Source organism: Macrobrachium rosenbergii, chromosome 39 (assembly GCF_040412425.1).
Source record: "Macrobrachium rosenbergii isolate ZJJX-2024 chromosome 39, ASM4041242v1, whole genome shotgun sequence".
In the NCBI taxonomy this organism is placed as follows: domain Eukaryota; kingdom Metazoa; phylum Arthropoda; class Malacostraca; order Decapoda; family Palaemonidae; genus Macrobrachium; species Macrobrachium rosenbergii.
This window is the reverse complement of record NC_089779.1, coordinates 7,508,666-7,523,817: the sequence shown is the minus strand read 5'-3', so window position 1 is coordinate 7,523,817 and position 15,152 is coordinate 7,508,666. Positions and strand designations below refer to the sequence as shown.

At 38.8% G+C, this 15,152-nt stretch overlaps 1 protein-coding gene across 1 annotated transcript; it reads right to left on the bottom strand.

The window, feature by feature from the left end:
- Positions 1-7,339: 7,339 nt before the first annotated feature.
- Positions 7,340-14,942, bottom strand: LOC136825600 (spidroin-1-like). The gene is made up of 5 exons (XM_067082185.1): positions 14,799-14,942; positions 14,029-14,303; positions 13,344-13,430; positions 10,779-10,899; positions 7,340-10,525 (listed from the first exon to the last, which is right to left on the bottom strand). Exons 1-5 carry the CDS (start codon positions 14,940-14,942, stop codon positions 7,340-7,342), a joined length of 3,813 nt encoding a protein of 1,270 aa, XP_066938286.1.
- Positions 14,943-15,152: the final 210 nt, after the last annotated feature.

The window sequence follows — 15,152 nt, the reverse complement described above, 5'->3', positions numbered from 1 at the left end:
AGTTGCCTATTAGGGTCAATATAGGTCTTCTTGCTATTGAAAAAGAGAGAATGTCAGCGAAGTCGCTACGACCCCAGCATCCTTGGTTAATTGCTGCGCTTGTTTTCGGTTTTTTGCGATCTTTCTCCTTCGTTTTCAACAAAGGCCGTGTGTGGGATTTATGAGAGAAACTATTAAGGCACCGAAAGGAGTAAGAAAAAAATTTATATATGGCGTCCATCGACCTAGGGACACGAAGGGAGGGCGATTTTATTCATAGAATTTTATCTGCTATGCAAATCATAAGGTGCCATTTTCACTTCGTTTCAGGGCCACCCAGGAGATTGTGGGTGCTCAGACGTTTATCGCCTGTCGCTACGAGTTTTATGCTAGGCTTCAAAAGGAGAAAAAAATCAACTATGTGTTTTTTATTCTTTTACGCGACCTGGGTTAGGCTTAGTGATCATGCCACAAAACTTCTCCTTCACCTGTAAATGGGTGCTAATTTCGGAGTTAACACCTGAAACAATCCAGGCTGTTAAAAAAGGGACCACATCAAATGTATAAAAGTGCGCTTCTCTGAGGGACGTTTTGCAAATACAAGAGAAATTATGCTTTTGATTACTCGGATTTGGGGTTCGTCTTTATGTTTTTTATCGTAACAAACGGTAAAGAGAAAACAGTGAAGGAACATTCATTAAATTTTAAAATTAGCTTCTTATGAAATATGCTATTCAGTCTGGTTAGAAAGTCATTTGACTGGTAATTGTATAATAGAGCCAGGTGTTGACATGACAGTTAAATCTGAAGTGACAAGGAATGAGATGGTGGAACGGGTATTCAAAGGAAGACGCCAGTCTAACGATGACATGAATGGCTAGGGAATATGAAATGAAGTGGTAAGAAAAAAAAAATTATTGGCCACATGAATTTTGCATATTGTGGAACAGAGACAACGGGAATCTTGCAGAACATCGTCAGAGAAACTGGGATTTTACAAAATATCTTTAAGCAGAATTAAGGTGAATTCGCTGGATAACATTTAAACAGGAACAAGGGCAATTTTACAGAATACAATAGCAAAGAAACAAAGGAAAATTTACGGGTATTACTGCAAAGAAACAAGGGAAATTTTACAGATATTACTGCAAAGAAACAAGGGAAATTTTACAGATATTACTGCAAAGAAACAAGGCAAATTTTACAGATATTACTGCAAAGATACAAGGGAAATTTTACAGATATTACTGCAAAGAAACAAGGGAAATTTTACAGATATTACTGCAAAGAAACAAGGCAAATTTTACAGATATTACTGCAAAGAAACAAGGGAAATTTTAAAGAATAGTATTGCAAAGAAACGAGGGAAATTTTGCAGAATACCTTTAAAATGAAACAACGGAAATTTTACAGAATATCTTTTAACAGAAACAAAGGGAATTATACAAATGAAAACTAACAAAAAGCAACGACAATTTTACAGAACATCACTAAATTAAAACAACAGGAATGTCACTCTGAAACTGTACCTGAACTTCGCATTCTCAAGCTCCAAATTAACATCCCTTTATCTAACTCATTCATTAACTCGTGTCGTAATAGCGGCTATGTGAGGTCACTTCCTAATGAGTTTAGAGAGCCTATTTACAACATATCTAAACCCCTGTCAACGTCCTTGTAAAACGGGTCAATTAGGTGTTACCTCTGTCTTCGATATCTCTTTTAGGTCATTGAAGTCAAGGGATTCTAGATGCCCTCCGGGGCCTCCACGAACGAGTTAAGTATCGGTTTCTCTGTTGCATTATACTTGATTGTGTTCGAGCTTATGCCTACTAGTCTTTCGCGCTATTTCTGAATGACTCAGCGGTTAGAAGTTGTCGACGCCTCATCTTGTCCTTTTTATTTGTTAGTTCTCTGGGATACATTTTGAATTGTCAGTAGAAGTGGTTCTCTTTTATAGACATTTTATATATTTATGTGTCTGTATTTATTCGTGGTTATGCATGTGCTAACACTGATACATGTAACACCATATTACAAACACACACACACATAATATATATATATATATATATATATATATATATATATATAAATTAATTTATATATATAAACATAAACGTGTCTAATTTTTTAATATAATTCAAATAGAAAAAATAAAATTTGCATAATATTACGGAAAAATGGGAGAGAAACATTGACTGATTAGACATCAAAAACTTTCCCGAGACTAATAAAACCCGAAAACAGAAAGATTAAAGGACCGAGGACCAAATAGTTATAAAAAACCGATAAATAAAAGGACAAGCGAAGCTCTATCCTTAGCTTGTAGCTTATGAACATCATAATTATAAATGAATCTGACGAGACTATTGAGTAACATTTCTAGACTCGAACTGAGCTCGCCCGAAGGATGTTGTCTTTAATGAGAGGCGATACTAAGGGTCGGTACAAAGAATTGTTAGTGCTACCTATAGTGCGCCACTCTAGGTACATTGCCCCGTTTGGGGGTATTGCCGTCATTGCACCCCATGCGGTGCACTGTAGGCATTACTTAAGGTTCTTTGCAGTGTGCCTTCGGCCCGTAGCTGCAACTCCTTTTGTTCGTTCCACTACCTTCTTTCATATTCTTTTTCTTCCATCTTATTTTCCACCCTCTCCTAATGGTTGATTCATAGTGCAACTGCGAGGTTTTCCTTCTGTTACACCTTTCAAACCTTTTACTGCCAATTTCAGTTTCACCTCATAGGTCCCAGTGCTTGGCCTTTGGCCTAAATTCTATATTCAATTCAGTTAAACTCAGGGCCCATTGTTTGTGTACCCCCATCTCCTTCGGGGGGTGAGGTCTACAGAATGACCTAGAAATCCCGTTTGATGTGACTAGTTTTTCGAAGTGTCAGTTCTATACCAGATTCAACGACTACTTAATCATAACGGACTGGCATTTGCCTGAAGAGAGCCCGCGAATGAAAAACGTCTCATGTCAGGTGTATTTCGTGCCAAGTTATTCCATACAGAGAGAAGAGTGTCTTTGTTGATGAACCGGGTTCCCATTCACATTCCTGCGACTTCTTATCGGCTAATTTAGTCAGAAACTTGAAGGGTATAATTAAGCAATGCTGCATTAGATAAATAAACGAGATTTATTCTTTACGACATTGTGTATAGCTGCTTATTTGCCAGTCTTTTTTTTACAGATCTATTGCAGTCACAATCCCACCTCCCCAGCCTCTCTCTCTCTCTCTCTCTCTCTCTCTCTCTCTCTCTCTCTCTCTCTCTCTTCTCTCTCTACCCCGACCCCCTCTGGCCGCGCATCAGTGGAATATTTTAATATCATTTTATTTTTCCTTTTTCTCTTTGTTAACATAATCTTAAAAGAAACGAAAAGATTTGTACGTTTTGACTGTATGTCTGTTTCAACACTATCGCCAACATTATCATCTATCACTTGATCTCTCTCTCCTGCGAATGACTGTTTTTCTCTCCTTTACTTTTGTGGTTTATCTGAATTACTTAACTTATCAAGAGAATCATGGTACAAATACAATTAGGTCAAATGCAGGTCAGGAAGTTTCTTACTTGTCACCTTTCCGTATGAAGTACTATTAGCAATTTCATTCGTTTTGCTATATTTAATACAAGTTCGAAAGACAGAGAATTAATTGTTCAGTATAAATATATGTATATGTGTATATATGTATATATTATATACATGCATACACGTACACAATATATATATATATATATATATATATATATATATATATATATATATATATATATACATATACAGTAAATGTTATTTATATAATTATATATATATATCATACACGCTTAACGCCTAAATTACATATTTTTTGTGAAAATGTTTCTAATGTAAATTTAACCTTGCTAGATTAACCTGAATCATTGCACTATAGGTTACAGAAGCTACAAGACAAATTAAGAGGTTCGTTAAGAATGTATCCCATATGGTGATGACAGTACCTGTTTGCAATCACCATTATTCCCGCCTTGCATCACTGCAGACGGTGAAGTCACTGCAAAAAATGAGCATAAGAAACAAAAAACGGAATGAAGAAAGGACGGAGATAGAGCGGAAAAGATAAAAAAAAAAAAAAAAAAATACGTTGTGGAAATGGAGTCATTAAAACGAAAATCGATGAAACATCTGAAGTTTTTTCCCAAACAGAAAAGTAACTACTTTTGTTTTCCTGAATCCTATCGCCCTCCTTATGACTAAGAATCCTATCGCCCTCCTTATGACTAAGCGCCATCATCTCTTCTTCCGTCCCCTTTGTTTTTCTAAATTTCTTCTTCGGGCATGGGCTAGGAAAGGGCACTAGAATGCCCGTACCATTGGCCTTTACTTTAAAAAGAAAATTCCACCGTTTACTGGAAAGTATTGTGGATGTCCAGCCAGGTGGTAGGACCTTGACAGATTATGACTCCACTATTTCATGGACGAGCGCTCATAACCCCAGCCTAGGTTGGAACCGCTCTTTTATTTTTGTCAAAATCAGATGTTACGTAAGGTTGTTTAGAAGTAGTCTTTATTTTTCTATTTATATTTTTTCTAGCGTAGTATCGGATGGATATGATATGTTAAATAGGCTAGAATGCTGGAAGTATGATTACTAAGCATATTGGGCAAGGTCTGTAGGAGATGACAGTGAACAGGACCGAAAATTTTGACCACCTGGAACCACCGAGGCAGAAAAGCTCTTCAGTTAAGGTTTGGATAACGAATGATTGGTGGCCGGTCTCAGTGCAATAGTACCCTACTTGATGTACACTATAATGATATATCTAATCATTAAGCTACGTCTAAATAACCCCAATGAGACATTTCCGTAAATCATGGAGACTCGTTTACACCCTAGTAACTCATGTGCACTGACTTTAAAAACTCACCAGACCGTGTAACAGCTTTTCAGAATCGAGGTTCTTGTTTTCGACGCAGCCAACCGTTATCTAGTGTTTTTGAACTGCATCTACAAATCTGCGTTTCCTTTTTATCTGGCGACCATCTGAAACCATCACCCGACAACAGGTTTGTCGGATAACCAGCAGACTGATAAGAAGTCTTTTAGTCGAGATACAATCTCTCTCTCTCTCTCTCTCTCTCTCTCTCTCTCTCTCTCTCTCTCTCTCTCTCTCTCTGTTTGGAATCTGTACCAGCGCAATGGTCCATTTTCACGAACCCTTTAGGAATGTTTACACTTTTTCACCTCCTAGATTTCCCAACTTTTTGGTTGTCCTGGTTTATCTTGCCACTGAAGAAGGTGGTCCCATCTGCCGCAGGGTGATAGCTGTTGGTATGGAAGGTGGTCAATAACATCCATTCAGTCCTGCTGGGGCTACCGAGTTACATGCACAAATGGAGATTAGATACCAGATTAGTGAAGTTTCACAGTCTGTTGGTGACTTTCGTGTCAGCTGGTGAAAGATTTTTCTTCTTCATAGTGTCATACTCTTGTTAGATTAAACTGGCCTCTTGCCAGCACAGACGCTTGCTCCTTGAGTCACCCTTATTTAATTGTGTGACGGTATTAACTGCGAAATAAGTGGCAAGCGTTCTCTGCTTTTATTTCTTTGTTGAAACATTCATTCCAATTTTCGTTTGCTTTCATTCTTTGTAGTTTTCTCGTGCTTAGTAACTGCACGTAATTGCCCGTAACTAATTTTACAACTTGTCCGCTCAAAGTTCGAGAAAGGACCGAGGTGATTAACTTTTTTCATCTTCAAGTTTTTTTTTTTTTTTTTTTTTTTTTGCATTTTTATTTGTTAGCAATAAGCGATGTTCGTGCTGCTGGCCCTTATATCTCGCAGTGGTTGTTACCAGGATTTTTTCTTTCTTTCCATCATCATTACCATCATCATTATTATGTTTACAATTTTGTTTTACACCATGGCATTTGGCACGCTTTCCACCGTTATGCTGTGAAACTTAAAAGGGTTGGGCATGGTCAGTACTTGAAAGGTAACCATTTCGAGCTTCGGACGTTTCCAAGACCCCGCATTATATGGAGTGTAATTGACTGGTTATCGAAAACATGTTAAATTTTACCCACTTCTGTTTTTCTCAGAAATTTTCTTGCTAGCTTGAAAAATATGTTAAGAATCTTCGGGTATTACAATCCATCTTCCTCAGTGTGGATAACTTGAGACCTGGCATAAGGTAAAGCTTCAGTAAGTCACAAAATACAAAATATGTATAACAAAATACTTGAAGAGAAGTAGACAATGAACTCCAACTGAAATCAATACAGTGTCTATTACTCGCACAAGAGTTATATTATTAATTTCTTGTGCTCTTCCACGATCACTAACAAGGATACAATCATGCCAAAAAAAAAAAGTTTAATTTTTATCCATTCGGCTTAGGAGAAAGGAAAGAGCATTTCGAAATGTTTTCATGATCTCGGCTTTCCGGAAAAGATAGACCACGCTTTTATCAAACTCAAGATGCGTTCAGATAGATCCGAAGCAGATATCGCCATTTTCTGTCTTGTATTTTGTTTCCCTGAAACACCAAAATGAAAATATGATAGTCTATTGAACATCATTTGAATTTTAATTTTCTCTTTAATTGTACCTATGTGTTCGGATACCATTCATGCATGTCAGTTTTTCGTTTTGTCTAACCGATATTGTGAATACACCCCAAAAAAACAACAATAGTGCGTTAAGGAGAGCTAAATTTCGTTGCATCAAATCTTAAAAAAGACATTTTTCACACTCACTTTAGATCTTATGCGATTTAAGCTCTGTAGGTATTCGCAAATACACTAGTCTATATACAATATATTTTCCAAAGCAGAAGCCGATGTTATGGGTAATCCAGAACCCTAATTAGACCAGGCCGGATAAAAACAATAACAAGACGGCAAAGATGAAACAGTGTGGCCAAATCTGGATGAAACAGATATACATGGCACATATATGTATTCATGAATACATACATACATATACATACATATATATATACTGTATATATAAACATATATATATATATATACACATATATACTGTATATATACATAATATCAGTTTTGCGGCCGAATCTAAAGAAAGAGAGAAAAAAACATAATTCTAATCCAAACAATCCTGCAAAACAGAAGTTAGTCTCATAACATCATTTTTCTTCTTTAGGGCCCCGAGTATAATTGAGTGTAAACGGGCTGATGAAGGAGCAAGAGACTTTGCTTAAAGGCTAATAACAAATCAGACTCCTCAATTCAGGCTTGAAAACTTTTATTATCAACACTAACGTAAAAAGTCACATTTTTTAACAACAAAAAAGATTAACAATGTACAACAAATTTTCAGTCGGGTCGCTCGAATGCTCTTGTTTCGCTCACGCGTATTGGCCGAACTCACCAACATCATTTCCGCCATCGCCGGTAGTTTCTCCGTTGTTGCTCGTTCCTCCATCTCCAGCTGACGCTGATGCTGATTCCGATGCGGATGCTGAAGAAATATCGGACGGTGCTGATGGGAAAACAACGGAGTTCTCCACCAAGGCTGGTACTGAATACAGCCTCTCCTGAGTACCTACAAACGTGGTTAGGCCGGATGCGGCAGTATCTTCTACAACTAGATTTCCAGAATCAGCGTCTCCAACCCCAGAATCCCCAGCAAACACAGCTTGGGCTGACGTACTGGTGATAACATCGTTATCTCCAGTGCCAGCAGCGCCAACGCCGGCGTCTCCAACACCAGCATCGCCAGCAAATGCTGCTGGTCCAGATGAACCAAAGTGTTGAGCCACAATATCTGAGGCACCAGTATCTCCAACACCAGCTTCTCCAGCTGCTAGTCCAGATGAACCGGGTGAACCAAAGTGTTGAGCCCCGACATCCGAAGTAGCAGTGTCTCCAACACCAGCATCTCCAGCAAATGCTGCTAGTCCAGATGAACCGGGTGAACCAAAGTGTTGAGCCCCAATATCTGAGGCACTAGTATCTCCAACACCAGCATCTCCAGCTGCTAGCCCAGATGAACCGGATGAACCAAAGTGTTGAGCCCCGACATCTGAAGTAGCAGTGTCTCCAACACCAGCATCTCCAGCAAATGCTGCTAGTCCAGATGAACCGGGTGAACCAAAGTGTTGAGCCCCGACATCTGAAGCAGCAGTATCTCCAACACCAGCATCACCAGCAAATGCTGCTAGTCCAGATGAACCAGATGAACCAAAGTGTTGAGCCCCGATATCTGAGGCACCTGTATCCCCAACACCAGCAAATACTGCTTGTCCAGATGAACCGGATGAACCAAAGTGTTGAGCCCCAATATCTGAGGCACCAGTATCTCCAACATCAGCATCACCAGCAAATGCTGCTTGTCCAGATGAACCAAAGTGTTGAGCCCCAATATCTGAGGCACCTGTATCTCCAACAGCAGCATCAGCCACAAATACTGCTAATCCAGATGAACCGGATGAACCAAAGTGTTGAGCCCCAATATCCGAGGCACCAGTATCTCCAACAGCAGCATCAGCCACAAATACTGCTAATCCAGATGAACCGGATGAACCAAAGTGTTGAGCCCCAATATCTGAGGCACCAGTATCTCCAACACCAGCGTCTCCAGCAAATACTGCTTGTCCAGATGAACCGGATGAACCGAAGTGTTGTGCCCCGATATCTGAGACATCAGTATCTCCAACACCAGCAAATGCTGCTAGTCCAGATGAGCCGGATGAACCAAAGTGTTGAGCCCCAATATCTGAGGCACCAGTATCTCCAACACCAGCATCTCCAGCAAATACTGCCTGTCCAGATGAACCGGATGAACCAAAGTGTTGAGCCCCAATATCTGAGGCACCAGTATCTCCAACACCAGCATCTCCAGCAAATACTGCCTGTCCAGATGAACCGGATGAACCAAAGTGTTGAGCCCCAATATCTGAGGCACCAGTATCTCCAACACCAGCGTCACCACCAAATGCTGATTGTCCAGATGAACCAGATAATCCAAAGTGTTGAGCACCAATATCTGAGGCACCAGTATCTCCAACACCAGCATCTCCAGCAAATACTGCTTGTCCAGATGAACCGGATGAACCAAAGTGTTGAGCCCCGATATCTGAGGCACCAGTATCTCCAACACCAGCAAATACTGCTTGTCCAGATGAAGCGGATGAACCAAAGTGTTGAGCTCCGATATCTGAGGCACCAGTATCTCCAACACCAGCGTCACCACCAAATGCTGCTTGTCCAGATGAACCAGATAATCCAAAGTGTTGAGCCCCAATATCTGAGGCACCAGTATCTCCAACACCAGCAAATACTGCTTGTCCAGATGAACCGGATGAACCAAAGTGTTGAGCCCCGATATCTGAGGCACCAGTATCTCCAACACCAGCAAATACTGCTTGTCCAGATGAACCGGATGAACCAAAGTGTTGAGCTCCGATATCTGAGGCACCAGTATCTCCAACACCAGCGTCACCACCAAATGCTGCTTGTCCAGATGAACCAGATAATCTAAAGTGTTGAGCCCCGATATCTGAGGCACCAGTATCTCCAACACCAGCCAATACTGCTTGTCCAGATGAAGCGGATGAACCAAAGTGTTGAGCTCCGATATCTGAGGCATCAGTATCTCCAACACCAGCGTCACCACCAAATGCTGCTTGTCCAGATGAACCAGATAATCCAAATTGTTGAGCCCCGATATCTGAGGCACCAGTATCTCCAACACCAGCAAATACTGCTTGTCCAGATGAACCGGATGAACCAAAGTGTTGAGCTCCGATATCTGAGACACCAGTATCTCCAACACCATCATCTCCAGCAAATACTGCTTGTCCAGATGAACCGGATGAACCAAAGTGTTGAGCCCCGATATCTGAGGCACCAGTATCTCCAACACCATCATCTCCAGCAAATACTGCCTGTCCAGATGAACCGGATGAACCAAAGTGTTGAGCCCCAATATCTGAGGCACCAGTGTCTCCAACACCAGCATCTCCAGCAAATACTGCTTGTCCAGATGAACCGGATGAACCAAAGTGTTGAGCCCCGACATCTGAGGAACCAGTATCTCCAACACCAGCATCTCCAGCAAATACTGCTTGTCCAGATGAACCGGATGAACCAAAGTGTTGAGCCCCGATATCTGAGGCACCAGTATCTCCAACACCAGCATCTCCAGCAAATACTGCTTGTCCAGATGAACCGGATGAACCAAAGTGTTGAGCCCCAATATCTGAGGCACCAGTATGTCCAACACCATCATCTCCAGCAAATACTGCCTGTCCAGATGAACCGGATGAACCAAAGTGTTGAGCCCCAATATCTGAGGAACCAGTATCTCCAACACCATCATCTCCAGCAAATACTGCTAGTCCGGATGAACCAGTAATAACATCTCCAAAAGCAACGTCTCCAACATCAGCACTTCCATCACCGGCATCGTCAGCATCAGCGCCAGCAGCAAGGCCAAAGGTGACCCCATCAACAGCTCCTTCGAAAGATTGTTCAGAAGAACCTTCATCCTCGGCTGCCTGGTTTAGTTTTTGGGATTCGGCGAAGGCGATCTACACAAACATAAAAGAAATAAAATCTTGTGACATTGAGCTTGAATGTAAAGACAAATTTTGATGTTTTTTATCTGGCTAAAATTGATTTTTTCTAACAGTATTATATATACTGTAAATATACCTGTTTCCAATATATAATCAAGAGGGTAAGTGATTGACACCTGAGGGAGTAACTCTCTGGAGTGACCGTAAACATTTCTCGTAAAACACCCTTCGTCTGAACCAAAGGAAAGTCTGCTCAAATTCCTACCTGTTCCAGATGCCACGATTCCAAAGGGAAAGGTGTGGGCAGCATATCAGAAGAAGGCTGGAAGCCATTTTGGTCGGCGACGTAAGTCAATTCGTGGGGGGTTCCATCAGGATGTGTGAAGCTGAAGAATGAAATAACAACAGTGTGAATTGAAATTAAATATATATTTCGCTGGAGCTAACATAATAAAGTCATACCAGTATAAATGTAACAGAAATTAATGCTACGCTATGGCTACGTTTAGATTAGGGGTGCTTTCGTACATGACCAGATTCTAATAGCATAAAATAAACTGAAATTAATGCTACGCTATGGCTACGTAAAGATTAGGGGTGTTTTCGTACATGACCAGATTCTAATAGCATAAAATAAACTGAAATTCCTTTTATTCAGGAGCCACAGAGAACAAACTCGTGAGTTTGAATTGAAACAAAATTTACGTTATTATTCGGGAGTTAAGAAACAATGAAAGACTCATTTATAAAGAAGGATATCTTATACATGAATTAGAAATAAAAAGTTAAAAAACATCAGTATTAGCCAATAAAATCATATCAGTTTTATACACAAATCCAGAGAGGATAAATTAATGTTCCGGTTAAGTGAAGTTAAAAATTCATTCGTTATCGTTAAGAAGTTGCTTATGCAAGATTTGATCAGGCAGGGCACAGCTGTTCCCTTTGTCTTTTGCTCTCTCTCTCTCTCTCTCTCTCTCTCTCTCTCTCTCTCTCAACAAATGCTTTCGACGGCCATTAAGCACAGAACTGGGGTTTTATTACCGTATGGAACGGCTTTAAATTTGTCCAGCGTTGTTTCCGTGTCGTCCAGAGTGAAAAAAAAAATTCCTGACCTGACAGTTAAAGTTCTAGAACTGATGTTCATCGGTGAGAAAATTAACGCAGCTAAAATGCTTCCAAGCTGAGTAATAATAATAATAATAAGAAGAAGAAGAAGAAGGAGAAGAAATAAAGAAGAATGAACAATAATCATCGCAGTTGAAATGCTTACAAGCTGAGTAATAATAATAATAATAATAATAATAATAATAATAATAATAATAATAATAATAATAAGAAGAAGAAGAAGAAGAAGAAGAAGAAGAAGAAGAAGAAGAAGAAGAAAAAGAAGAAGAAGAAGAACAGAATGTATAATAATCTTCCCAATTATAAAATACACCGACAGCAAATCGTCAGAAACTGAAGATATGCTTGCCGTACTCATACGCCTTTTGAACGGTAACAGATGTAGACTTCCGTTAAAAATTGCCGAGAATTGGCTTTTGACAACAAAGGGACAAGAAAACTTGATTCTTTCCATGCGAGAGTTGTCAAGAATTCTTGGATCGAAACTAAGATATAATCCCTGCTCATTTAAAAGGCCTCAATGTTCATCAGCCATTACACAAAAGAAATGCGAAAAAAGGAAAAATGTTTGGAAGTGATAAGATGGGGGTGTGCGTAATCAAAATCATCACGTGCTCATGCTTCTATGAAAAATATATATATATATATATATATATATATATATATATATATATATATATATATATATATATATATATATATATATATATATATATATATACATACATACAGTATATATATATATATATATATATATATATATATATATATATATATATATATATATATATATATATATATATATATATATATACACACACACACATATATATATGCTTGCATATATATATATATATATATATATATATATATATATATATATATATATATATATATATATATATATTTATATATATATATATATATATATATATATGTAATTATATATATACATATTTATATATACATATATATGTATATGTGTAAATATATATATGTTTGTGTGTGTATGTGTATACATACTGATAAAAAAACAGGCGCCATGAGTAGGTTCATTTCCTTCTTTAGCAAGGGTCAGTTAATAGTTACCGGTTAGGAGAGGTGATTGTCTACCGGTTATTGCAAAGATCTTAGTAGCATGATTACCCAACTTGAACTCAGGTCAAAATACTACTTACTTGGCTAGCAATTTTTTTTTTAGTAGAGAGAGAGAGAGAAAGAGAGAGCGAGAGAGATAAAAAAGAAAATATCCATGAAAATAAGAATAACTTTGAGAGACAAAGGAAAAGAGATCCGTAAAAATAAAACTATCAAAGAGAGAGAGAGAGAATATCCATGAAAATAAGAATATCTGTGAGAGAGAAAGGAAAAGAAATCGTTCCCAATAAAACTATTCAAAGAGAGAGATCAAAAAGAAAATATCCATGAAAATAAGAATGACTTTGAGAAATAAAGGAAAAGACATCATAAAACTATCAAGGAGAGAGAGAGAGAGAGAGAGAGAGAGAGAGAGAGAAATGAATAACAACACCGAATCAGGAAAAAGAAATGAAAATAATACGTAAGTTCCGAAGAGAGAAAGTGAAACAGGTAAGTCCAGTGCAGGCAAAAACCAGATATTTAATATGTATTAAGTAGAGCGTACTTCATGACGCAATCAGAAAGCAAAGAACATGATAATCCTATTTATTTATCAACTTACGAATATTCTCCGACAGTTTGCCATCCTCCGTCCTGTCCTTGCACAGCTCCTGACTCTGAACGACTAATTCCGTCTCCCTGCTCGATTCTTGAAGGATAAGAGCAAAAGGATTCAATCAAGGGACTTGATGAAAGAAATAATTTCCTTATATCTTGCCCTATACCTTTATATACTTGGCTGTAACCCATCAACTTCAACTGTCTACTAGCTACATGACTGACTTTTTTTGGCCAAGAGAAATACAATGAATTTTTCAAGAAATGGGGCTTTCGCCCAATACCGGGATCGATCTCTGGCTTCGTATACATCACACTGAGAAATCTATAATGCTCCGTCACATCTAGAGACAATCTGAAATACTAATGTAAATAAAATATTTGATTGCTGAGAGAATTATTTTTGGTGAATATTTACCCAAGTCGGTCCACATCTGAAGGGTTTCTTACCTGAAGTAGTTCTTACCTGAAGTTTGCTCACCTGAAGGGATTCACTTCAGAAGGGTTCTGACCTGAAGGCATCTTCACGTGAATATGACACTCACGTGAAGAGTTCTTACTTAAAGGTGTCCTGACGTGAAGGAGTTCTTACATGAAGACGTCCTCATCTGCGTGGGGCACTCAAGTGAAGAGTTCCTTAACTGAAACCTTCTTCGCCTGAAGGGGATCTCACCCAGAGGAGTCCTTACCTGAAGGAATAGGCGCCATCACCATGGTGTTCCCTCACATCTACAAGAATAGGGACGTGGTGGGACTGGGAAGCGTCCTGCGCTTCGTCCCCCGCCACCTCCTCCTCCTCGGAACCAGATTCGGCAGAGGCTTGGTCAGCAGGCTCCAGAGTTATTTTCAGGAACTCGTCGGGCGCACTCTGGGCGGCATTGTATCCTCTGTTATTAACCTCTAGCTTAGCGGGACGTCCCTGGATCGTAATTGCTTCCAGTAGGCACAAGGCAACGACTATTAACTGTTAATCAGAGGGAAAAGACACCTGAGAATCATATGTAAAATGCACCTGGTTAAGAGACAACTATAGTTCTATGTATATATTTAAATCTTGTTTATTCATTTATACGTGTAATTAAGTAATATAGTTTATTTAACGGACAATCACTTGCCTAATAGAACATAAATCTATGAAGCACGAACATCCAAAAATATTTAAGACGTCCTATTAAAAGTCTAGTTTTTTCCTCCTATTTTTTTTCTCAATTTCACTCATTTTGAATGAAACAAATCTATTTCATACATTAATATTGCCTAATTAGATTATAAAGCAGTTTCCAGTACGCTTCTAGTAAAATAAAAAAAAAAACAATTCCACGTCTATGGAAAAAATATTTTCAGATACAACCTAGATTTTGTTTGATATGAAATCCGATAGATATGACCTAAATCACCCTGTAAGGAAAACTAAGCTGTTACCCACAGTGGTGACCTTACTTGACCCAAGATTACTTACAACCTTCATTTCGAGCAGGAATTTTACAAGAGAAGCTGGATGTGAGTCCAGTGAGCTCGGCTTTACCTCTGAAGTAACTAGAAGAGAGACAAGACTTTTATACTCGCATATCATGACGTCGACCAAGTACAAGTTTCCCGACATTTTTTTGCTTATTACTCTGCTCGTTTTTGGCGCCAATTCATTCAACCAGTTTCCGCCATTAGTACGTTGCACCGATGGAATAAATGTTTATTTATCGAGATTCTAAAGGTTTTTCGGTGATGCTGAGCTTTCATCTTCTAACCACTGTTTGGTGTCATATCTAAAATGGAGGAAATGTGGGGTAATTGCGACTGAGTGAGAGGCAAATCT